Source organism: Marmota monax, unplaced genomic scaffold (genome assembly GCF_021218885.2).
Source record: "Marmota monax isolate L192 unplaced genomic scaffold, Marmota_monax_Labrador192_F-V1.1 WCK01_AAM20220418_F8-fsc00127, whole genome shotgun sequence".
NCBI lineage: Eukaryota > Metazoa > Chordata > Mammalia > Rodentia > Sciuridae > Marmota > Marmota monax.
In genome coordinates this window covers 4260837-4287553 of record NW_026692894.1, presented here as the reverse complement: position 1 = coordinate 4287553, position 26717 = coordinate 4260837, and the positions used below count along the sequence as shown (strand labels likewise).

Genomic DNA, 26717 nt, shown 5'->3' with positions numbered 1-26717 from the left:
TCTAGTTCCAGAATATTTTCATCACCTCATGAAGAAAACTCATCCTCATTGAGTAGTTGCTCCTATTCATCCCTTTCCTTATCTCCTTGGAATCACTAATCTGCCTCTGTCTCTTTGGATTTGCCTATTCTGTATATTTATTATGAATAGAACCATACAACATGTGACTGTTTTCTTCATTTGTATAGAGTTTTCAAGGTTCATGTTGTAGTATGTATCATTACTTCATTCTTCATATCTAAATAATACTTCATTGTATATAAATATCAAATCATTGGTGAACATTTGGGTTCTTTTCATCTTTTGGCTGTGTGAGTATTGTTACCACAAATGTAACACGTGCAGGTTTTATTTGAATACCTGCTTTCAGTTCTTTGGTCATATATCTAAGAATGGAATTGCTGGGCCATATGGTAATTTTGTGCTTAACTGTTTGAGGACCTGCCAGACTGTTTCCTACAGTGTCTACATAATTTTATATCCCACTAACAGTGTGTAAAGGTTCTAATTTCTTCATATAGTGATGAACATTTATTTATTTTTTGTTTTTTGATGATGCCCATACTACCAAGTGTGAAGTGTGTCTCATGGTTTTGATCTGCGTTTTTCTGATAAGTAAGAACATTAGACATCTTTTATATCTTTCTTAACCATTTATATATCTTCTTTGGAAAATGAAGATTTATTAGCAAATCTTTTGTTTATTATTTAATTGGATTGTGTTTTTGTTGAAGGCAGAGTATTATGATCATGAAAATTAACTTATTCTTTGGGGGCCCTGTTGGGGAATATAAAATAGATTTTGGAATATAAAATAAGGGATTGCAGTTCACTCTTGTACCAAAATTTTGTTGACTATTTCATTTTTATCAGAGTTTCTTGAAATGTAACTCATTTAGTTTTATAGTTTAACTTGATGTCTCACTCTCTGCTTCCAGTCTGTACTGGCAGATGATGGAATTTCTTTCCAAATTGTCATTGTTTTGTAACTCTGGAGTTGGATGAATTTTAGCAAATTTATTGAGTTGTACAGCTATCATCATACCCATACCAGTACTGGCAGACAGTTTCTTCTCATACTTCAGGTGACCACTAATCTGCTTTATTTTTGTTGATTTGCCTTTTCTGAATGTTTCACAGAAGTGTAATCATATGACACTTCTTTTTTTCAGCTGGTAGACAATTTTTTTCGTTTTTGGTTATTATTCATAGTGAATATTCATGTACAAGTTTTTTTCGTGTTTGCATCTTTCTCCAATTTTTTATTTGAAAAATTTCAACATCACAGAAAAGTCGAGTTAGCATAATGAACTCCTATATACTCTTTTTTTGGGGGATGGTGGTGATGGTACCGGCTATTGAACTCAGGGACATTTGACCACTAAGCCACATCCCAGCCCTATTTTGTATTTTATTTAAAGTTAGGGTTTTACTGAGTTACTTAGAGCCTCACTGTTTCTGAGGCTGGCTTTGAGCTTGAAATCCTCCTGCCTCAGCCTCTGGAGCTGTTGGGATTACAGGTGTGCACCATGGTGCCCACCCTGGCACCCCGTTCCCATATTCTCTTCACCTAGGTTCACTGATCAGCATTTGCTACCCATGCTTTGTCTTTTAAAATGAATACACTCCCTTTCAAGCCATTTGTAGATGCCATGATACTTTGCCTATTATGTGTTTTAGAATGAGAACATTCTCAACTATAGTATTACTTATCACACTTAGAAAATTAGAAAAATTTCATAATATTAATGTTTTGTAGGCTACATTGAAATTTACCGATTTGTCCCCTAAAGACTTCGATTAGTGCTTCCTCCCTACTTTTATAAGATGAAAATGATTTATGGATTGCCTTTGGTTGTTACTTCTCTTAGTTTCTTTCAATCTAGAACAAGTCCTCTGCCTTTTTAAATTTTTCTTGTCATTGAGGTTTGGAAGTGGCCTTATCTTACATTTTAGATTTACCTCTTTGCTTTCTCATGATTTATTTTGGGTTATACAGTTTTGGTAAGGAAACAGCATTAATGGGAGGTTGAAAAATTTTAAATATATCAGTGATAAAGTGAAAAAGCAAATCAAAGCATGGAATCATAAAAACACCTAGGAAAAAATATAAAAATCCCTAATGTGCTTTATTATAGTATAAAACATGTAGATTGCATCAGAGTGAATATAATGTCAGGTTGTCCCCTACTTTGTATAGCAAAGTTTGATAATTTGATTAAGGTATTGAAGCCACATTGTAAAGGTATAACTTTTGAATTTGGTAAGTAATTTGTAGAATGAAAGTTTGAGATTATAGTGTCTTGTTCTTCAGTAATATTTTATAAGTGTTTCAGTATTCTATTGCTACATCAGGGATGCATAGAATATTTTGAAAATTATATAGTTGAAAAGGTGCATGCCTGTAATCCCAGCAATTCTGGAGGCTGAGGCTGGAGGATCACAAGTTTGAGGCCAGCCTCAGTAACTTAGGGAGACTAGGTCCATCCCCCCCGCCCCCCAAAAGGGGGGGGGAGGGCTGCGGATGTGGCTCAGTGGTAAAGTGCCTCTGCATTTAATCTGCATTGTCTTCCTTAGGTTTCTCTGCCTTCTAAATGTATCCATCCCATACCTTCCTTGACTTGATAGGCTTCAGAGAGGAATTTAATTTGAATTTATTGTGGGTAGTATGCAAGGGTTGTGGAGGTAAATTTTGTTTTAGAAGTTGCTTTTGATTTTAAAGTGATATTTGATTGCAGTTTAGTGCATATCAAAATGGTGGAGAAAGTAATAGAATCTTCTCAGAAGACTTTCTCAACAATAACCAATCTCATATATCAGTTAATTCACTCCCCTAAAGCAGATTTAATTACTTCTGAAAGTTAACAAATTTCACTTACAATTCACTACTTTGTGGGGTTTTTTTTTTTTTTTTTTTTTTTTAAAGCTTTGATGTTGCCTGTTTTTTCTCTGTGTTTCTGAAACTGCTCATACTATGGTACTGTTCTGTCAGGGGTAGTAGAATCTCAGGATGTTACACTAAGTCTGTAAATACTTCTCTTTCCTTCCTTGGGAAATGAGAATATGGTATGTCAATTATATCAGTAATTGATGTAAAGTTATTTGCACGGTCATTGTGTTTATGACTGGCCTGTTCCAGAACATGGGAAATATGTAGTGGAAGTCTGTTACTCAGATTGATGAGATTGATGGGAAAGTGAAAAAATGTGTTAAAGCATGGAGTCCTAAAAATAACTTGGATTTTTAAATTTACAACATAAATGTACATGATTTGCATTTTAAAATGAGGCCTAAGACCTTTTATTTGCATATCAGTGAAATGATTTGATAGCCATACACTTGTTTCCTCATAAGTCACACAATTAATACACAACATCTGTGATAGCTTAGCAGTAGGTATGAATATGGCCTCTAGGACCAGGCTGGAACCCTTACTTTCTGCTTCTTACTAGCAGAGAACTTAGATGAATTAACGTTAAGTGCCTCAGTTTCCCTTTGTTAAGTACAGACAATAATAATAGCATTGAGTCAGTAACTATGAAACACATAGTAGTTTAAAATGGTTAACTCATTTAATCATGCTCTATAACTGGCACATAGGTACCTAAGTATAAATTAATTAATGTCCAGTTTAGGTTCAATTATGAGACTGAAGACTTTTTTTTTTTAAAAGAGAAACTTCAGACTTTATTTAAAAAAGTGGTTTGGCTACTTTCTTGGGACTTATTATCTTAGAGACTAAAACCATCTGTGAATCAATCTGAGAGTATGTTTCCTATATTTTCGAGAAGTTTTAAAATTGTAAAATATTTGTTTAATGTGATAAATATATTGTATTTATTAATATATATAGTATTCAGTCTTAAATATATTGAATACTACTTGATATTTTGACACATGTATACATTATGAAATGATTAAAGTAAGCTAATTAACAAATTCATTACCTCACCATTGTTTTCCACACTAGCTATGGTCACATTTACATTCCTATCAATGTATACAAGAGTTTCATTTTTTTTTACATCCTTACCAACACTTTATCATTTATCTCTTGACTTTTTAATAATAGCCATCTTAACAGGTATAAAGTGATTTGCGTTTCTTGGATAATGAGTGATGTTGGACATTTTTTCCTATACTCATTGGACATTTTGAGAAATGCGTTTTTAAGTTTGCCCATTTTAAAATCTGGTTGTTGTCTTGCTATTGAGTTGTTGTGATTCATACATATTTTGGATATTAACTTCTTATCCTATGTATGGTTTGAAAATATTTTCTTCCATTATTTGTTTCTTTTCTCTTTTGATTGTTTCCTTTGCTGTGCATAATCTTTCTAGATTTTTACGATATATTCCTTAGTCATTAAGTTGTTTTGGCCATGCCTGTCTGCCAGCATCTTTTTTTTTTTTTAATAACAACACATCTTTTAATCTCTTCAAAGTAATTAACATGAATTTCATAGAAATAATGCTTTCTTTTTGCATTTATTGGTTTAAGTTGTAGCGGATTAAACTAATTACAGTAAAAACCAAATAGACATAATTAGTTATGGCAAAGAAATATTTGGGGACAAAAAAACCCCCTGGATTTTGATAGACATTCACTTAACAGGTGGAAGTAGAAATGAGCCTGCAGATTGGAAAATAGCTCTGCTGTCAGAGAGATTGTTTGCCAAGCTTTGGTTATGTCAGTCCGTTTTCATGAGCATAGGTTAATGTAGTCAATTGAGTGAGGTTGTCAAGAAAACTTAAGTATTTTTTTTCTTCTCTCTTGTGTTCTTTCTAAAAAGAGGATGATGCTATAGACATCACCTTACTATAGGTTCTGGTCTTGGGTCTGTGTTCTGCCAGATTATATAGCCTTTCATCTTATTTTTCTTGTGATGGTTTAGGTACCATATGTTTGTGAAAGGTGGCAAGTTCTCTGGCTATGAAAATAGACTGGCCCAACAGTATGAGTCCTTTTAAAGTAATTAGCCATGGTTCAGTACTAGCCCTCAGCCTTGGGGAATGGAAACATATACTCTTAAGTTGAATTCTGTCAGATGGGTCTGGAGCCTTATGCTTTTTAATATTTCCACAGAGTCTTACATGGTGGCACAGAGAATGCTCATAAGTTTGTGAATATCATCAATAGAAAACAGGATTGAAATTTAGAATATCAGATAGTTTAGAAAGTTGGTGAATATACACAGTATGACATGCAGTTGGATCAGGATAAGATAATCATCTTAAAGAAAGTAACCAGCTGTAGAAATTTGCTATAGGAGATAATGACTTTGCATTTTTAATCATAATTAAAATGGTGCTTACAGTAATCACAAAGTCATTATTTTACCATATTTAGTATTAGACCTTCACAGTCCAAATATGAGGAATATCTCAGAAAAATATTCCAGAGTGAGCAGTTTGAAAAACTAGAAAGTAGAACTGTGCCAGACCATTTTTGCAGATACTTAGCCTAGAAATAACAAAGGAGAGTTAGTAGTTCTCTTAATAAATTATATATGATTATGTTATTGTGTGATCATAGATTCATAGAATGTTAGAGGTCACTCATCTAAGTAATTCACTTTATTTTAACCCCAGAGCCAGGATTACACATTTCAAGCCACGCTTTTACAAACTCTCAGACTGTTGGAATTACCACTACCCCTGTAGCTGCTTGTGTTTTTAGACTGATGACAGAATTATAAAAGAGCCTACAACAATGGGAGTGGTATAAGTAAGAAATTAGAAATTCAGGATTGTAAGCACTGAAATATACAAAAAAAACCCAGTAGAATCTCTGGTGATTGTGAAACAAGGGGATTAAAAAAGATATACTCTTGAGTTTAATTCTGGTTCTCATTTCTTGCTCTAAGTTTAATAGTTCAGATTGATGACATGGAGAATTTTCTTTTGCAAATTTTAGCCAATCTTCTATTTGTGATGAATGATTAAGCTAGTCGGGAAATGGAAATTTTGAACTTTGAATTTTAGTTATTTATATGTCAGTGAGCATTGGAGTAGGAATAAGAAAAGCAGTTTCTCCTCTCCTATCATTTTTCAACCATGTTCCAAGGTGGATATCCTCTCAATCCTTTCACAGTCTTCCTAAGAATGCCCTAGTAGACTTATCTAATGTTTAAATGTTTGGAATTTGAGCAAATGAAAAGTCCTGTTGAAGTTTAAATGACATTTATTTTTAATGTCAGTGACATTACCTTTACATTTAAAATCTTCTTTTGTTTGTATATTGGTATCTATTGCTTTGGCTTTCATATTTAGTAGATGTTCTGTTGGCACTTGTATTTTACCTGAATGAAACAAATGAAAATGTCACATCATGTAAGATACCATTTTCCTTGAATGTTTTTCCGTTGCTTGAAAGTACCGAGTGCTGCTTTTTCTCAGCCATACAACTATTTAACCCTGTGGTTTGAACCGCTTATAAGTCTATCATCTTCCAGGCTTATGACTCATTTTCTGACAAAGAAAAATCTAATAACAATACTTTAGGCTTACTTTTCATCTTTTATTAAAATTATTCTGCCTTTGATCTGATTTTGCATAAGTATGGATAAGTGAATATCTCTTTCACAAAGCCTGAATTATCTTAATAAGAAAAGTACATAAATGCACATTTCATCAGGATGAAGCCAAAATATTTTTCACCTGGGTAGGGCAAGTGTGTATTTAGTTCTTGAAAAATTTTTGTGTAATCATTATTGTAAAAATGATGGAAAATGCAAAGAGCTCTGCTTTGCTGTAGAAGAAGTGGTTCTTCAGTGTATTTAATCCATTGCAAATGTTTCATGGCCATTTAATTATTTTGACCCCTATTTTGAGAAAAGCATTCTGATCTCCATAAATGTAGTAACCACCTAACCCCATCCATTTGCAGAAGCAGCATGACTAGCCATAAGAAAAACAAGGCTAGGGAATACCTCAAGCTATTTCTCATATGTGTTTTGTCTCAGTTTATTCTTAGGGTTATGCTCTCATACTGAGTGGTTGGTAATCTTGTACGTATTTTCATAGAAACATGAAGAATGCCTTTGGAATAGTGCTATCTAAAGTACTGTAGAAATTTTTTTCAGGGTAGTTTTGTACCAAAAGTATGTGATTGAACTGTATTTTATGTGTAGTATGATCTTAAATGTGTAAATTAATTTTGACAAATGTATATACCTATGTAATCATCACCCAGATCAAGATACAGAAAATTTTCCTCAGTGCAGAAAGTGCCCTCCATTGATAAAGAATTCTGAAAAAATATTTTTATAAAGTGGATGGGAATAAATGAAACTACATTTATCAACTGTATATTTTGATTTCTTTAGTTATATCTGATAGCAATGAACTTTTTTCCCTCCTGTTTTCTCTGCTATAAACGTGAATTCTGCTATGCATTAGTTTTACTGTAATACAGAGTTTGAGTTTCCTAAACGATCATGCATTTACATATGATAACAAAATGTAAGGCAGTCTTTGTTTTCTCAATAAGAACAAAATGTTCTTATTGAGAAATCTATTATGTTTGGGCATAACTGGTAAGATGGTCATAACCATTGTATATACATGGTATGCTAGAATTGATAGTGTCATTAAGTTGAATATAGAAACTTTTAAATAGTTAAATTTCATCAACATATAGCTCACATGTGTGCAGTTCACGTACAGATTTCACATACAGTTGTTCACCCAGTTTATCCCAATGGTAACTGCATGTTTAACATCACTGATTATAGAAGTATTTGTACATGTTCCTCATAAAAATTTTAAAATACTACTTTTTCTATACTTACGAACAGATTTATTCAGACATTCCACATCTTTGTAGACATCACTTTTTACTTTTTGCTAAAAATCACTTTTAAAGTCATTGACCATGTTTTTTAAAAAGATCCCATATTCACTTATTGTTTCAACTTGCACATTTTCTAAGATAAAGAATAGATTTTGAACCTTTAAAATCTGTAAATGTTGCTGTCACTTGAAATTTTATCCTAAACCATAAGTATCCGTTCATGTAACCTTAGGAGAGTGGTCATAATTTTGATGTCATTTATGATCTTCTGACAACATTCAAAAACTTTTATTCCATTGCTTTCTAGATGATCTTCAAAGGAGCCATTGATGGCATTGGTGAGATTACTCTCCAGAAATAAACATTAAATCTATGTTTAAACTGTATCTATTTATATCTATATCTATACTGTATCTGTCTATGTTAAAACTCTCTCCTCTCTCCTTTTAAGATTTGTTTGGTGTAATGCCTTTGACAACACATCCAACACTGGTGTTGCTTGATGTCCTTCCAGACTTCACTGTTTCTGAACTTTGCCATCTCAGGTCTTTCACAGACCTTTCACAGACCGTATCTGAATAGATGATCTTAGGATAGTGATTCCTCTGATTTTGTCTTCCTTTTTTGAAACCCCAAATACCATCTCTGTGGGCATGACTACATGCCTGATTTTTTTACTTTCAGTTTTTTGAAGGCCTCCCCCATTTGTGTTCATATTTAGCATAAATTAGTGCTTGCTTAAAGGAGTCCATTGTAAAGTAATGATTCATTGTAAAGCAATTGTTGATAATTTTGGGAATGAAAATCTATTATGTTTGGGCATAACTGGTAAGATGGTCATAACCATTGCATATACATGGTATGCTAGAATTGATAGTGTCATTAAGTTTCTCTTGTGGAAAAAGCATTTTGAAAATATTTGAAATATGTTCAGTTCATTGTATTCCCTCCCTCCCTCCCTCCCTCCCTCCCTTTACACAAACGATTTCAAATGCTAAAAATCCTAATTTCTTTTGACTATTGATGATCATGCTTCATCTTGTTTATAATTGTTGGATGGTGCTGAACTAAGCTTTTAGTAATGTGTATAGAACCACAGGTGATCCGACTTGTTTTACATTTCTATATTTTTAGTGTAAGAACTTAAAAATACATAAAACCAGAGGCATATCCTGTGGTCTGCCCTCCTTGATTTGGGTGTACAGTATTAAAGAAATTCTAATCACAATACCCCACCTGGAATCTAAATTTTTATGGTGAAATTACTTTTGAAATAAGCAGTTTTAAAGTGATTCATACTGCTACACTCTAGAACCTATTATTTAGTACATTCTAAAAATGAGTCCCTCTTATTAACAAGTCTTTTCCTTTTTAATATTCCCTTAAAAACAAAAACTTTGCAGACATTGTCTGAGTGATTTAGAGTGATGTGAAATAGTTCTGACAAGCTGGTTGCACTGTTGAAAGCCTCCTTTGTCATTCTCAGCTAGGATGTCATCTATTTGAACTGGCCCTTTTCTTGTTTGCTTGGGGTGAGCAGAGAATGATATTTAGCAGAGCTGTTTGCTGTGTCCTAGCTTGTGTAGGGATTTAGATTTTCTGACTGTAAATGTGTTAGGTGTCAGGCAGATTGTTCCTGGTCTTTAGTCTTGTAATTTTACCTCTAAGGCAACTGAAATGGTTTTAGAGTGAAGGATGCATTCTAGTTTTTTTTTTTTTTTGCAACTCTCCCTTTACCCCTAATTCCTTCCCTTTCTCCTTCCTTCTGTTGATTTATCCTGTTTTCTTCTTCCCTCCTCCTGAATTAGTAAAGGAATTTAAGAACTGTGATTAGTTTGCTTTTATAGAAATTAGAATTTTTAAAAAGAAACACAGGATTTTGAAGGAGTAAATCTCATTGTCTAGGTTTTTTTTTTTTTTTTTTTTAAAGGTCCATGTCTAATCTAGAGAAGAAACCAAATGGAAGAGTTGGCATGTTTATGTGTTGGTACTGATTTTTCTTTTTTATTCTCCTTTAGTATTCTTATGCCCTAGGTTCTTCCTCTACTGCCCAGGGGAAAAAAAAGAGTGTATGTTGAGGAGCATTGATAGGATGGCAGGATTATTTTTTAATTTCTATATTTATATTAAAACAGCTTCTCTGTGGGTTTGGCATGCATGTGTTTCCATGGGTAGGTATAGATAATAGTCTTGTTTATGTTAGAAAAATATTTTAATAGGACTTTTCTAGAATTCTAAGAAATTAAGAATGGAAATTCCTCGTGATTAATTTTATTCATTATTAAAAATGAGTGAAATTGAACTTTTTTTAAAACAAGAAGACACACCATTAAACAGAATAACAATTTTTACCACCAAAGATTTGAAAGTGAAAATACTGAATGTTGGTAAGGGTGTATGGGAAAACATACGTGAACTTTTCAAAATTTAGCCGTACTTAATAAAATCATACATTTCCTCTAGTAAATTTTACTTTTCAAATCAGTTTTAAGGATAATCATTCAGACACATTTATGACCATGATTTTTGTCTATAAATGCTGACTGTAGCAACATATATTAAGAAAAATAAATACTCAGGGAAAAGATTATATATCCAATATAAGCTTGCAACAAAAATAAAGTATTAATATGTACTAGATTATTATTATTTATATCTGTTATTTATTATATAATTATTCTAGAGCAACAAAGCGTTCTTGAAGAATGGCACAAGAAATATTAAGTGTAAATTTAAAATTAAAAAAATATTTTTATCGTGCATTTCTTTTAATTTTTGATATACAAAAGAAAATATATGACCATATAATATATAATACAAAGCATAATAAAATGAATACCTGTGAAATACCACACATTTTCACCAATACTGTTAAATATAATAAATGCTGAGTTATGCATATCTATTTATAAAAATGAGTAAATATTTCAAAATGTTATCAGTTCTTATTTTGGGTAGGTAGAATCGTAAGTGATCTTCAGTTAATGCTTAAATGTTTTTGTTCTTTTTCTATATTCTATGTAAGGAGTATGTATTTGCAAATAGCATTAATTATTGAGAGGATAAACAAATTAAACTGGTTTTTAACTTTCTACAATGTCTGCCACCTGTTATCTCCTGAATGATAAATCATGTCAAGATATACAAATCTACTAATTATGAAATGCATTGTGATGGAGCTCCTGAGTGATGATAAGTTGACAGCCATAGGACTTGTGGATATCCTATCATTTAGCTGGTGTTTAAATGATCTCTACAAAATACATTTAAAAATTTACTTGTATTTTTGTGATCCATATCTCTGAAAAAAAGATTATTTTCTTTATTTAGCAGATATGCCTATTAAGTACAAAATAAGAGTAACCAAGAGGGTTTTTGAGCTCATCTTTAGTTGTGAAAGGAAGTCAGCTAGCAAAGAGTCAAATGGTGAGATATCAAAGAATGATGTGCTATGAGAGAAAAGAAGAGGGACTGATTTAAATTGGGTCAGGGGAAGGATACTGAAGAGGTTTGAACTAGAACCTGAATTACAAAAAGAGACTGCCTTAACAATGATTTGGAGATGGAGAATGTGCCACAGCATGGACAGAAGCTCTGTGGCACATTCTAGGAACAGAAAAAAGACCAGTTTGGTTGGAATGTGGAGAGTAAACAGGACAAAATGATGGTTAACAGTGGAAAGGAATAGGGTTGGCAGAGTCACACCACAAGGGGACTTCTAGTCTTTGGTAAAAAGTTTGAGCTTTACACTAAATGCCACAGGAAATTGTTGGATAGTGTTAAGATCTAAGTTGTTTTTACAAGATTATCCTGGCTATTGTATGGAAAATCCATTGTTGAAGGTCAAGAATGGGAATGGGGAGACCAGTTAAAAGTCATTAACTATGACATAGGAGAGAGTTAGTAGTGGCCAGAGTAGAAGTACTGAGAAGAAGAGGAAGTGCGTAGGTTTCAAGTCTTTTTGCAAGAAGAGTGGATCTTGCTGTGTTGTACATGGGAAACTGAAGGAAAGAAGGGAATCAGAGGAGTTTGATTTGAGCGGCTTGGGGGGAAGAAGGTGTTAGCATTTATAAAGGTGTATAAGAAAATGTGTGAAACTTGGAAGAGAGTTTGAGAATTCTAATTTGAAATTCTGTGTTTGCCCTCATGTTGCATGTTGGCATGTCAAATAGGCACATATGTGAGTTTGCAGCAAGGTGAAGAAGTTTGGGATCGAAGGTAAACATATGTAAATTTTTAGTCTAAAGATACAGTATATAATGCCATGGGATTGCATGAGATCACCAGATGAGAAGTAGAGCTTATGAGGAATGAATCATGGGACTCCCAGATAAATGTCTTGGCAGTGGGGGAGGAACCAGTAAGGGAGGCTGAAAGGGGACAGCGAGGTGGGAAGAAAATTAGGTAGCAGGGAGGGTAAATTTGATTTAGGACCCAAGTGACAAGAAGATAAAAGAAGAGTGTGTTTGGGGCTGGGGTTGTGGCTCAGTGGAAGGGTACTTGCCTAGCACCTGTGAGGCCCTGGGTTTGATCCTCAGCACCACAAAGAAAGATGAATAAATAAAGGTATTGTGTTTATCTGCAACTATTTTAGTCAGTTTTTTGGCCATTGTGATGAAGAAGACCCAACCAGAACAACTATAGAGGAGGAAAAGTTTATTTGGAGGCTCTTGGTTTCAGAGGTCTCAATCCACAGACAGATGGTTCCATTTTTGGGGGTTTAAGGTGAAGCAGTACCTCATGGCAAAACATTTTGGCATGAGAGTATGGCAGCATCTCACATGATGATCAGGAAGCAGAGAGAAAGATCTCCACTTGCCAGATACAAATATACACCCCAAAGCCTTGCCCCCCAGTGCCTTACCTACTCCAGCCACACCCCATCTGTCTTCAGTTACCACTCAGTTAATCCCTATCAGGAGATTAATTCACTGATTGGGTTAAGGCTCTTGTAACCCAGTCATTTCTTTTCTGAACCTTCTTGCATTGTTTCACACATGAGCTTCTGGGGGGAACACCTCATATCCAAACCATAACAACAACTTTAAAATAAAAATAAGAAGAGCGTGTTTTAGAAAGAAGAATAAGGTTTGTGAAGTGCTGCCGAGAAAAAATAAGATGAGATCAGAGAACTCTGTGTATTAATTTTCTGAGGCTGCTATAACAAATCATTGCAAATTTAGTGGCATAAAACAAAATAAATTTATTCTCAAAGTTCTGCAGGCTACAAAATCTGTTAGGGCTGTCTTTGGGACTCTAAGGGAAAATCCATTCCTTGCCTCTGCTAGCTATCCCCAGTATTCCTGAATTTGTGATTTTTATCATTTCAGTCTGTTTCCATCTCAGTCTGTTTCCATCTATCTTAACATCACCTCTCCTGTGCATATCTCTCAACTCACAAGAACATTCTTGCCACTTTTGTAAGAACACATAATGATGTCATTTAGAGCTCACATGGATAATCCAGGGCAATCTCCTCATTCAAAATTCTTAATTCATCTATAAAGACCTTTGTTCTAGATAAGGTAACTTCTAGGGATGACAAATTTCGGGGAATTAGGATTTGATGTCTTTATGTAGTCATTATTCAACCTGTTACACATTGGTGTTAGAACATAGAAGCTATTGGAGATCTCAAGAGTAGTTTCATTGCAGTGGTGGGAACAAAGAAGAATCACATCTCTCTTTCATGCTTGCTTTCATATAGAAAGCACTGTTTTCTGTCCCACGACTATGCAGATTGTTCATACTACTTTTATGTAGGTAATCAGTAGTTGGATGCCTGAGGTTAGCTTCAGGTTTCACATGTACAACATGAGAAAGGAGCAAAGTTTTCAGAAGTTTCTGCCAGTTATTTTGGTTTCATTGTTGTTGATCCCTGTGATCCAAATTGGCATTGTTCAGCAATGACCATTATTTTTATAGCCAAAATCTGGTTTATTTCAGATTTAAAGCATATTTTGATTAATAACATCTGCTATATTAGTTCTTTTATAACCCAGTTGATCAGTATGTTACTGAAAGTTTCCTGTTCAGAATATGAAACGAATGTCATTTATATAAGTAGTGGGTATTTTAAATACATTATCTGAAAAGAGGTCAAGGATAGTAAAAAAATGCTATTTTGCTATTTTTTTTTTCTTAATAGCTTTGTGAAACACAATTTTTAAATTTTTTATTTTTTTGTTACCAGGGATTGAAACCAGGTTAAAACTGGCACACTTGGATCTGAGCTACCCTCAGTTGTTTTTTGCAGGCTTTCCATGATTCCTGCTGCACAGTAGGGAGCAGCAAAGGTGTTGTACCAATTACCTCTGGCTCTTTGGGACGCTGCATGGACTAGAGATAGTAAAATATCATATGTTTAATATATATATATATATAATATATCATGCTTCTCTGAGGGGGAGTTCTAGTTAACAAAGGAATTCCTTCAACCCTAGTTCTTCCTTGTGTTGGAACTGAAATGATTGTGAGTGTAGGTGTGTGTGTGTAAGTAAGTAAGGGAGGATGGGGGTTGTGCTTCTGCCAGATGAGAGGTTTTCCTATCTCAGGGAGCTAACTTGATTAGGTCAAATCTTTTAACTGTGGGACCATTCTCAAAACCTATTAGTTTGGGATTTGTGTGTCTACCAGCTTCTATATTGGGGCAGAGGCCTGTGTTTTGCATGGTGAAAAGAAGCTTATGGGCTTGGAATTAGACCAGATTTGTTCATTTACTGTTTCTGTAATCTTTGTAATTTATATACTCTCTAGGAACTTCTGTTTCCTCCTTGGTAAAACAGTTGAAGGCATCTGGTAGTATGCCTACCATATAGTAATCATCTAACAAATGTTACTTGCTACCATTAACACATCTCTTTATCTGTTTATTCATTTTTATCCATTTATTGATACTTGATTTTCTTCATTGCCCTTCATATATATTAAACAGAATTCTAAAAAAAAATCACTTTTTGACATAGCATTTCCTCTGAGAAAGAGAAATAGATTTCCCCCACCCACCCCATCTTGCCACTCTGTGACAGTGACGGTTAGATTTTGGATTTCATTATGTTGGAAAACAATTATAGTCATCAGGAAATACTTCCTGAAGGAGACTTTCTATAATTATAAAATTTAGTACATAGGCAAGAAGAAAGTTGACTTTCTGTAAGAAGGTTGACTCTTCTGTAAGAATGGGTCCACTTGGTAAAGTATCAAGAAAGGAAATAGCAAGGAGGTACAACTCTCCTTGAAGGCTCAGTTATTGGGAGTGGAGTTGCTGAGGAGTGAACCTGCAAATAGGTCAGCTTGTTCACCATGGAGGGTTCTAAGAGGTTTTTGGGCCAGCTGTGGTGGTACAACACCTGTAATGCTGACAATTTGGGAGGCTCAGGCAGGAGGGTCACGAGTTCAAGGCTAGACTTAGCAACTTAACAGAGGCTCTAATCAGCTCAGTAAGATCCTTTTTTTTTTTTTTTTTTTTAAAGATGTGTTTAGAAGAAGGAGCTGTAAGAATGGGTCCACTTGGTAAAGTATCAAGAAAGGAAATAGCAGGGAGATGAACTCAACAGATGAGTCCTTATTGACAACCTGGCTTGTAGTCCCTGGTCTGCTGTGTGGTGTCAGGTGTGTTGTGAATAGACTGGATGGCCTTTGGAGGTAGCTCAAACTCCAGGCCAGATATCCCTCTGCAATTATCCAGCTATATTATGTCGGACAAGATGGTAACCTCTCAGGTTGTATGTTCTTGATTTCTAAGACTCTTCAGCTTAATATAACACCTTGGAGGAGATGGGGGTAACATTCCCTTGTTAAATTATTCATAATGTAGCCAACTGTAAAGTATTTTCTAGTTACAGAAATGGTAATGTGATTAAAAAAAATTTTTTTAGAGCCAGCTGTGGTGGCACATGCCTGTAATCCAGCCTCTTGGGAGACCAAGACAGGAGAATAACAAGTTTGAGGCCAGCCTCAGTAACTTAGTAAGACCCTATTAAAAAAAAAATAAAAAGGGCTGGGGAAGTAGATTAGTGCTAGTGATTCTAGGTTAAATCTCTAGTGCCAAAACAAAACAAAAAATGTGTTTTAGAAGAAACGCAATATGGTAATACTCATCTCTTGGGAAGATTAATAATATAATGTATGTTAAATGCCCATTCAAGGTGGTAGTCAATGAATTGTAGTTAATGTTAAAAGATGAAAGGGCATGAAAAATAATTTGAGAACATCTAAAGAAGAGTTTTAAACTACAGGGTTGTAATGTGACTAGAAACTGAAATTGAATGAGAGAAAAAAGAGATAAAAGTTCAAGTAATATACCAGGTGCAGTGGTACATGCCTTTAGTGAGGTCCTAAGCAACTTAGAGTTTGTCTGGAAAAAAAAAATTAAAAAGGCTGTGGGTATACCTCAATGATAAGGTGCCTATGGGTTCAACCCCCAGCACCCCCACCCAAAATAAAAAAAGTTCTAATAATGTTACAGAAATCAAATGAGTATGAATAGAGGGTAGGTGGGACACATTGAATCCTGTGCTATCTTTTGGGCATATTATATTATTTCCAAAGTTATTGCTGCCCGAGCTGTTAGTTACAGCAAATGAAGTAAAGCATTGGTTAACTCACAGGTAAAAAACGAAAACCATATGGTATATTTACTTTTTGTTGTTTTGTTTGTTTGGTTTTTTTGCGGGGAGGGGTGGCTAGTCAGGAACTTGTTACTCATTTATTAGTTTCCTGTCTGGCCAGGAAATTCAGGAAATTCTTTGCCTACATTTCAAACATCTTATGTTTTAATTAGATTGATACAGAATTTTTAGCTCTTCTTTCTTTCTTTTCCTTTTTTTTTTTTTTTTTTGCCCCAGGTCCAGCAAGACTATGAATCTCTGTTCCAAATGCTTTGCTGGTAAGTGCAGAAAAGGGTTTTTAAAATTTATTTTTATTTTTCTTCTTTTGGCAAATATTTTTAAGACTATCTAAATCATTTGGCGCTCTTCGTATTTATGCATGGGAGTTTGTTTTCTAAACTTGTGTATAAAAGCGGTTTTTCCTCATCAAGGCGGTTCATATATTTGCCTAGGACTGTTGAAATAGTCTTTCCTGAGTGAAATGGAATTTCATGTTACCTGAACCAAACTTTCCTGTGTTTATTGTTGGTGTACAGTGGAATTATAAAAATGTGTGTGTTTTAGGCAGATAATATATATTCATCTCTGATCTTGATTTGAATGATTAATGGTGAATGTTGCTTTATCAATGAGAATACAAGAGGAAGAATATTTTCGAGTTGGAGTCAGAGAATCATGCTGAGTTAGCCCCTTCTAAAATCAAATCCCTCATTGAAATCACCTTTGGTAAGTCAATCTTATTGGACCTTAGTTTCATCATTTGTAGAATGAGAGACTGGAGCTTGATTTTTGCTGGGGACCTTTTCTAGCCCCCCAAAACTGATTGATTGATTCCTTGAATTATGATCCTCTTCTAGTGTTTTTTTTTTTAAAGAACTTTTTATCTAGTGATTTTAGATAAAATAGTCAAATTTTTACTAATTATTTTTAACTTTCCTTCTTTATTCATTTTGTCAAAGGTAAGCAAAATTAGACACTAAAATGGTAAAGATAGATTTTAATCAGCGACACACTGTTGTAATAGAGAAGAATCTAACATGAACTGAACTGAATTTCAATTTGCACAGAAGTGATAGGCCTTCTAAAGGGAGAATGAGAGTAGGGAGGAGATGAATTGAGCGTTGGTAGACTCAGAGAAGTGAAAAAATTGCAAAGAGTTGGTAAAATATGCTGGTCATGCCATTTGTGTCTATTAGCTGTTAGGTAGATATCAAAGTTAAGATATTGTTTTCCTGTAGAGACTGGGAGATAAAGAAACCTTATCCTTTTTAAAATAGTAGCTTTCAGGCCATTGAGAAAGACACTTCAGTTTTGTAGGAGGAGAAACATGTATCTCAGACTGACAGAGGAAGGATTCACAGTTGTAAACCCCTTTCAGTTAAAGCTCTAAGAAGGACCTGTCTTCAAGTTTTGACTAGAACAAACAGTAAATTCTTTTGGCAACCTTGAGCTTACAAAGGGGTAGACATGTTAAGGGAGGCCTAGAGTCATCCTAAGGATGCAACTTTTGGCTGTTAGTATGTTAGTGCTTACTAAAGTCTTTTAATGTAGGGGCAAGGGTGGATGAATTCATTTGTATTTGAATCTTTATTTAGTTTTTATAGGTCCAGACTGAAGCCTAGTTGAGGAGGACTCAGAGTAGTTTAACAAAAAAGAGAAACAGTTTTCATATTCTCTTGATTATGTTCTTTGAGCAAAGAAATAATCATAAGAATTTTTTGACCTTTTGTGCCTAGCTAGGGGATAGGTAGAAAGAAGTTGGGAGGGTTGGGGAAGCTAGCAATTTTATTTGTTCAGTTTGGAATTTGTCAAATATTTTTTTTTCTTTTCTTTTTTTTTTTTTTTTTTTTAAGTAACATTGGTAAGTTTTGGATTTTATCAAAGCACTACAGGTCAGAAGAAATGCTTCCTCACTGATAAGAGTTTAACTTTACAGTAAGTATGAAAGTAACAGTCAAAATGTATAGTAGATTGTATCTTCATAAAGAGATCTCTAATATAATTTAGTAAACCTTAACTTTGGGAGAAGGCTAGCTAGGCATCTTTGAAGAAGGTGTCTCACATCTTTTTTCTTTATTTCTTTACTCCTTCTCCCCCCAACAGCAATTACAAGGAATGACTGGGAATATCCTGTTTGCTGAAGCATCATTTTTTGTTCTTTTTGAAATTTAAAAGAGATGAAATTTTAAAAATACATCTGTGGATGTTGTCTTATCGTACAGATAGCAAGAGTGTAGTGAATGCATTATTGTAGAAAATAATGAGATGTGGGCAAGACAACAAGAAGATAGCTTTGGCCAAAGCCGCTGTGATCTTAAATGCTTTTAAAAAAGTATATTATAAAATGTGCAGTATATTTTAAAAGATGGAAAATCCCTTTAAAAATGGCTTTTTAATACTAGTCAATATGCCAATTAAACAAGTTTTTCAAGACTTCTTTTCAAAATAAGTCTGTATGGTGAAAAATGAGTTTATTATCATGTTTACATAAAGTTGAGTGAAATGAGAAGAAGCTACATGTCTAAAGTTTTGTTGATAGAAAGTTGTGGGTTAAGATCTGGGTGTTAGTGTATGATCAGCTGATCACTGTTATATGAGATATGCTGCCAAATAATGGACACATGTCTCCCATTGACCATCTTCACTTTGATATTTTTCTATTTTCTTTATAAAAGATTCCTGGGCTTGTGTGAGTTTAGAAGAAGGGAGTAAGGAAAGTGAAATTAGTATACAGAGAACTAGACTTCCTTAAAAAACAATCCACTGCAAATTTTATATCAAATAATAGTGTTTTCTTAATATTGCTAGAATGAGATGTGACTGTGTTAGACATTTTTATACATGTAGAAGAGTTCAACCAGGATAAAGTTGCTAAAGGGTCACAGCTCAACTAAAATTCCTCTCTTTGAAATGAGAGGGTATTATTTTTACTTTCATTGTTTGACGTACTTAACTTGAACCCTGGTGTGGCCCCTGTTAACATTTAAAGGATAAAATCATTTAAAGTTAGTTTGATCATAAATGCATAGTATTCCTGTTTCTTAAAGTTCCCTCAACTCTAGACTTTTTCAAGATTTTCTATGCCAGGATCTCTAGGATTTTAAAGGCAGTATTCTTGGTGAACACTAGGGAAGAGCGTTATGATTTGAGGAAAATAGATTTAAAATGCTCTGTATTCTTTTTTTTTTTTTTCCCTGATACTGTTAGTCTTTTACAAAAAGATGGGGAGAGGAGGGAAAGAGAAGAGTTAATTTTACCATATTATTTTTTTTCCCAATTTCTTTAGGAATTCCTGTTTGCTATTTTTCAAACTTCCTCATTGTCCCCTTTTTGCATGTTCTGTATTTTCCTTCCTTATATGACAATGTTTTTGCAACATTAGTTTAGAAATGTGGGTATATCTCTCTCAAGGTTAAGATGATTGTATGAGGAGAAAGCAGAAACACCTGCAATTTCGGTAAGGTCTCATACCTTTAAGTTGATATATTATTCTTCCTAGCTGAGAGTGTTAATTATTTTTATATTATTACTAAAGAAAAGATTTACTTAACAGATTTACAGTTTATTTGATGAATATAGTATATTTGATGGAATTTTTGAAAATGGTAGCATTTAAACATTCTTCAATGTGTTATCAGTTGATCTTACCACAGATCTTTCTGATTATTAAAGCTAGCCTGAGGTTCTGTTTTGGCTTTTCTGTTCCTTGATTCTACTTGTCATACTATCCTTTTTTTTCTTTAAGTATTTTTGTGTTGTTTTGTGTATAACATTAAGAATCAGTAAATGTATGCAGTAGAAAGGCAACACAGTGGTATTTATAGTTATGGTGAATACAATTTAATTGTTGAAACTCTACCTTCTGATACAGTTTTTTAAACTGGGTATTGTCACTCCTTAATGGGTAGAGAAATCAATTTAATGTTTCATGCTTAGCAGCTCAAAAAGTTGAATAGCAAATATCAGTGCATTGCAAAGAGTAAGGGAATAAATTATTTTAATTGTGAAGCAAATTCACATATATGTAAATGAAAATAGCACATGTAAGGGTTTGTGATGTAAATATGTATGTGTTACTATTATTCAAAAAATTGGAAAACCACTGAATTGTAGAAGGAAGGCTATGGGAAATCTTGGGATCTTGTTTTCTTTGTGGTAAAATAGAGAATATATCCTTTCTAAATTCAGATAAGGGGTTAACCAGTTGATTTCTTGTGATCTTTGTCAGTTCTGCACCCAGAACTAGTTTGAATTTGTATTTCTATGTGAAAGTTCCTGATAGCCTACTTCTGTGTTGCAATACATGTGAAATTCAAGCTTGTCATCTAAAGGGTACTCTTGACTCTTCCACAGGTAGAAACAACAATTTCATAGCATTATTTCCAGTTTGGTAAAAACTTAGTTTGTGAATTTGTCAGTTTTAGTACTAACTAGTCTTTGACATTTAGGGATATTTAGTACCCAGTGCAGAAATATCTCCTAGTACCACCCCAAAGTCCAGTAATCAGTAAAGCAGTGGTTTTCACTGAATGGCTTGACTGACCTTCTGAATAAAAGTATTAATGGCCAAACATTAAACAGGATGATTTTAAGTGGGAAAGACTGAAACTTTTTAAGAACTAACTGAAGTAATTCCTGCAGAAATATGGTGTTCTCTCTACTGGCTACCTATCCTTAGAGATGCTTATTATGGGGGACAGAAGAGCATAGTGACTAAAAGTAGCTATAATCTTATATTTCAGGAGTGTGAGCCTAAAGATATGTCCCAAGGAAGGAAAGATTCTTTGAGTAGCGCTTATGACAGATGCTTATCATATGACAGTATATGATTAATGTACAAAGTGTTGGACTTCTGTATGTGCTTAATTTTAAACAATTTTCATAATTTATTTAAAAAGCTTATACTAACATTGATAGATTAAGACAAAAGTACTTTATTAAAAAACCAAAGCAGGCCATTTCTTTTATGGGTTCCTTTAAAAAGAAATGCTTTTATACATCACTGTTGATTTTACTGTAAAGTATATGGTTAGAAGAACTAAGGTCTAAGAGGTCTATTATCAGTTAGTTGATTGATTAAAACTGCAGATAAAGGCTGGGATTGTAGTTCAGTGGTAGAGCACTTGCTTAACACGTGTGAGGCACTGGGTTTGATCCTCAGCACCACATAAAAATAAATAAATAAACAAATAAATAAAGATATTGTGTCCATCTACAACTAAAAATCCTATGTATCCATTAAAAATACAGATAAAACATCTCTTAAGTTGTAAGCTAATAGTGAAGTATAATTTTCTGAAAATTAGTTTTAGTATAACTTCATATGTATATTTTTTTCAGTGGGAAGATAAATAATCTTTGTGTCTCATTACTTATAAAACATTCTACAGTAAAAAAAAACACTACATGTCATAAGAAAGCGTATTCTAGTATGACTCTAGAATCAGTTGGATACTTATTTTTTTTAGAAATCTTTTCTCAGGTACTTATTAAAATGATCAGTCTTAGACGCAAGATTCTGATATTTAACTTTGGAGAAACTGTTGCTAGAATTCACTTATTTTGTCTACTAGCCTTTGCTAACTGGGGCAGAACTATAAGTTCTGTGTAGTTATTTTCATTTTCACTTATTATTTTTTAATATTGTCACATAATTACTGTTTTAAATTAAAATTGGACTTTTGGGGAAGGCTTAAGGGATGACAAAAGTGGTATAAAAAGTGGGGGTTCATTTTTCCTATTGCTACATACTTTGTATACAGTCTAGAAATTACCAAGTTTGTTTGTTGCTCTCAAATTTTCTCTCTAAAAGAGACTATTGCAAAGAGGGTTCCATAATTTATGCTCTTAACATATCATTAGTTTAGAGACCCCCCCCCCTTAAAAAATAACATAGGGATGTGAATTAAATGCTGATTAAGAAGATGGCAAAGCAGTATGTATAGCATCATGTATTTTTTTTTTGTTTCTGTTTTTCCTTCAGTACTGGGGATTGAACTTGAGTGCTCTACCACTGACTACACCCCAGCACCTTTGATTTTTTATTTTGAGACAGGGTTTTGCTGTCTCTGAGACTAACCTTAATCTTGTGATCTTCCTAGCCTCAGCCTCCTGAATCGAATAGCTGAGATTATAGGTGTGTGTGACACCGCGCATGTCTAGCACCACGTTTTTTATTAGACTACATATAGTGTGTGTGTGTGTGTGTGTGTATGTTATATATAGAGAGTAAGCATGCATGCATGTGCATGTACTACAATGATGTAAAGTTGGAAGATACTACAGGAAAAACTTAATTTTGATAGTCTCAGGATAGGAATAATTAAGGAGATGTATATTTTAGTTTTGTCTCTATTTTTAGGCTTAAGGATTATCAATGTTATTGTACAGATTGTAAAATTTTAAAAGGTAAAGTATAGGTGGAGTATTTAAGTTTGACGTATTCTTGAAATGGTTAGTTTCTTTCTGGAATAATCAAAATAAAGTTAATGGTAGCTTGGTGCATAGGAAATCAAATGTTGACATCCAAGGTATAAAGTGATAAAGCAGTGCTGGGCATAGGGTGAAATGTAAGTAAACCAAAATGCAAACATTTTCTTCTAATTGGCTTGAGTTTCATAGTAATTTTCAGAAGATGGTAACAGATTCCTGTTTCATAGCATCTAAATTAAAACTTCCTCATGAATATGCAACTCTTAATGCTTGGAGTTATACACTAATCTCTTTTCTGCTTCCATTCCCTGTTATAAGACTGGAGTAGAAGTGCTCTGATACCATCACTTCTGAAAGGGAAGAGTTGTAGGTTACAGCTGAATTTAGAGCATCTACAGTAAGAGAAACAGTTTGAAAAAATGTTAAGCTCCTGTTGTTATGTATGCTTTCTTTGGAAATCGCAAGAACCCTGCACCCATCAGTAATATTACTAAAAAACAAATTACCTACTCCAGTGAGTGAGATTTTGGCAGGATTATGGAATCTATAGACTTGTCAGACTTTTCTGATTTTTCAAAACACTCTTTCCCAAAAGAATGGCAATTGCAGCTCTTCTTATTTATTTGTTTGTTTGTTTGTTATTTGATATTTTGGTATCAGGGATTGAACCCAGGGGTACTTAACCACGAGCCACATCCCTAGACCTTTTTATATTTTATTTAAGACAGGTTCTCTCTAAGTTGCTTAGGGCCTCACCAAGTAACTTCATTATAATGTACTCGAAAATTTTAATCTAGTTCCCTGTGGATGGGCATTTAAGTTGTTTTCATACCACAGTTGTGAGCCTTCATTTTCTGTTTTTTAAACAGTTACTTGTATATTTTTAAGATTGCTTTCTGTATTAGAAACCCTGTTGTTTGTCAGGTAGCTTCTCTGCTCTCAAATGAAGACAAGAGTGGATCAGGAAGTTTCTAAATGATTAGCAGTGAGGGACTTCAGTAGCCCTTTCTGCTATTTTACTAAAAAGCATTCTTAAATTATATGGCTAATTATTGTGCTAGTCAAAATAAATGAAGCACCATGTTGAAGATTATGATGTTATAGAAATTATGTCAGAAATAATTGTAGAATTTCTAATGGCAGACAAAATGCTTTTAGGCCTAAGTAGAAAAATTGTGACCAGGTGTCAGAATATTATAGGAAAAGTAGAAGAAGTTTAGTAGTTACTATTTTGTTTTGTATTTTGGTATTGGAGATTGAATCCAGGGGTACTTTTCCACTGAGGGTACATCCCCAGTCCTTTTTATTTGTTAATTTGAGAAGGATGGTCTCTCAGTTGCAAAGACTGGCCTGGAATTTGCAATTTTCCTGCCACCTCAGGATGACAGGTATGTGCCAGCACATATGGTTTACTTACTTAGTTTTATTCCTTCTTTTTTCTTTTTTTTCTGTACTTTGACTCAAACCCAGGACCTCACACGTGCCAATAGTTACTGAGTCTTTGATGACAGTTTGTTCTGTCAGTTGGCTTAATTTCTGCCCATATGATGATCTATAGCTCTGTTCGCCATAGTGATACACAGGATTAATTAACCAATGGGGGCATATTACAGTGTTAGAGTGTCTACTTATAAATATTTGAATGTCTGCTTATATTTATTTTTCTAGTTTTTAAAGTATTTATTGATTTTTATAGTGTACATGATCTTTCTTAGTTTTCTAGTGTTGCCATAACAAATTGCCACATACTTGGTGACTTGAATCAACAGAAGTTTATTCTCTCAGTTTTGAAGGTCAGAAGTCTGAAATCAGTCAGTCAGCAGGGTTGGTTTCCTAGAACATCTGAGAGAGAATCTGTTCCGTGTTTTGCCAGTAGTCCTTGGCATTCCTTGGCTTATATATTTATCATTCTAGTCATTGCCTTCATTATCACCTAGCAACCTTCCCTGTGTCTGTCTCTCTGTTCATCTCTGGTCTCTTCTGAGGACAGTTGTCATTGAAGTTTGGGCTTATCCTTATCCTGGATTATCTCATCTAGAAATCCTTAATTACATCTGCAAAAATTCTTTTCCAAATAAAATCACGTTCACAGATTCTGGGTAGACATAGTTTGGAGATGGAGTGCACCATTCAATCTATTGCTCAAATATGTAGCTATTTTTTTGAAAGAAAGAAATATGTAAGAAGCGTGCTTCAGTTTTATCAGAGAAGTTGGAGATTTAATTGTGTGAACAGTTTGAGTTGGGTATGGTTGGTCTTCTTTTATGTAATTAGAAAATCCTCTGTGATGTGAAAAGCAATATAATAATTAAATGCTAATACTTTTTGTGTTTTGTATTCTCAGTAGACTAATACTACATCAGAATTAGGCTTGACAGGAATATGGACAAATGGATGATAGACTTAGGAAAGCACTGTTAGATTTTTTTGTGTGTATGTTTCTGTGGCTGTGGTTCTACCTAAAATAGAGACTTAGAGTAATTCCTTTCCCCCCTGCATATTGGTATTTTGGTGTATCATGGTTGTACATATTGATTAAATTTGTTGTTACATATTCATACATGCACACAATATAACATCATAATTTGACCAGAATCACTTCCCAGCATTTCCCCTCTCCCTTCCCACCTTTTACCTTCTGGTCCCTTTCCTCTACTGATCTCCCTTTGATTTTTAGGAGATCTACTCCCACCTTTGTTTTCCTTTCTGTCTTTTGCACATGAGAGAAAACATATGACCCTTAATCTTCTGAGTTAAGACTCAGATTTTGTGTAATTTGATGGTCTCCAGTTCCATTCATTTTCCTGCATATACCATAATTTCATTTTTCTTTATGACTGAATAAAACTGCATTGTAATATGTACATATATATATACACATATACATATATATTTTTATATATTTAAAATGCATTTTCTTTATCCATTCATCCATTGATGGACACCTACTCTGGTACTATAATTTGGCTATTGTGAATAGTACTGTTATAAACATGGGTATGCATGTATCACTATAGTAAAGATGATTTCAATTCTTTAGGATAAATACTGAGAAGAGGTATACTGGGTCATGTGGTAGTTGCATGCCTAGTCTTTTGAGGAGCCTCCATACTAATTTCCATAGTGGTTGTACTAGTTTATAATCCTACTATCAGTGTAAAAGTGTTCCTTTTTCTCCACATCCTCTCCAGCATTTATTATTGTTTGTATTCTTGGATGACTGCCAATTTTAATGGTGTGAGATGAAATCTCATCATAGTTTTGATTTGTATTTCCCTAATTGCCAATGATGTTGTACACTTTTTCATATATTTGTTGGCATTTGTATTTCTTCTTCAGATAAGTGTCTGTATAATTCTTTTCCCATTTATTAATTGGGTTAATTGATTTTTTTTTTTTTTTTACAAATTCTCGATATTAACCCTTTGTCAGAAGAGTAGTAGCAAAGATTTTCTCCCATTCTATAGGTTCTTTCCTCACATTCCTAATTTTTTCCTTTGCTGTGCAGAAACTTTTAAATTTGATAGCATCCCATTTATTAACTCTTGGCATTATTTCCTGAGCACTAGGAATCCTCTTGAGAAAGTTGTTGCCTGCACAACAACCCTACCCAAGAGTCAACACCTATGCTAGGTGTTGCATAGTTTCTGTTCTAATTCCTGGGTCAGGCTTTTGATCCATTTTGAATTGATTGTTGCACAAATTGAGAGATAAGAGTGTAGTTTCATTCTTGTACGTGTGGATAACCAGTTTTCCTAGCACCATTTATTAAAAAGGTTTGGATTTTCCCTCATGTATGTTTTTGGCTCCTTTTTCAAGGATCAGGTGACACCATCTGTGTGGGTTTGTCTCTGTTTCTTCTGTTCTGTAACATTGGTCTGT

General features: G+C 33.9%; 1 protein-coding gene across 4 annotated transcripts in view; it reads left to right on the top strand.

Annotated features, from left to right (window-relative positions):
• The window catches only part of Zfand3 (zinc finger AN1-type containing 3), a 316019-nt gene that overhangs the window by 74934 nt on the left and 214368 nt on the right, over positions 1–26717 (top strand). For all 4 annotated transcript variants that reach the window (XM_058581420.1, XM_046450641.2, XM_058581419.1 and 1 more), the window contains one exon: positions 16641–16681. In XM_058581420.1, the coding sequence (XP_058437403.1) occupies positions 16641–16681 (41 nt within the window). The remainder of the gene's footprint in view (positions 1–16640; positions 16682–26717) is intronic.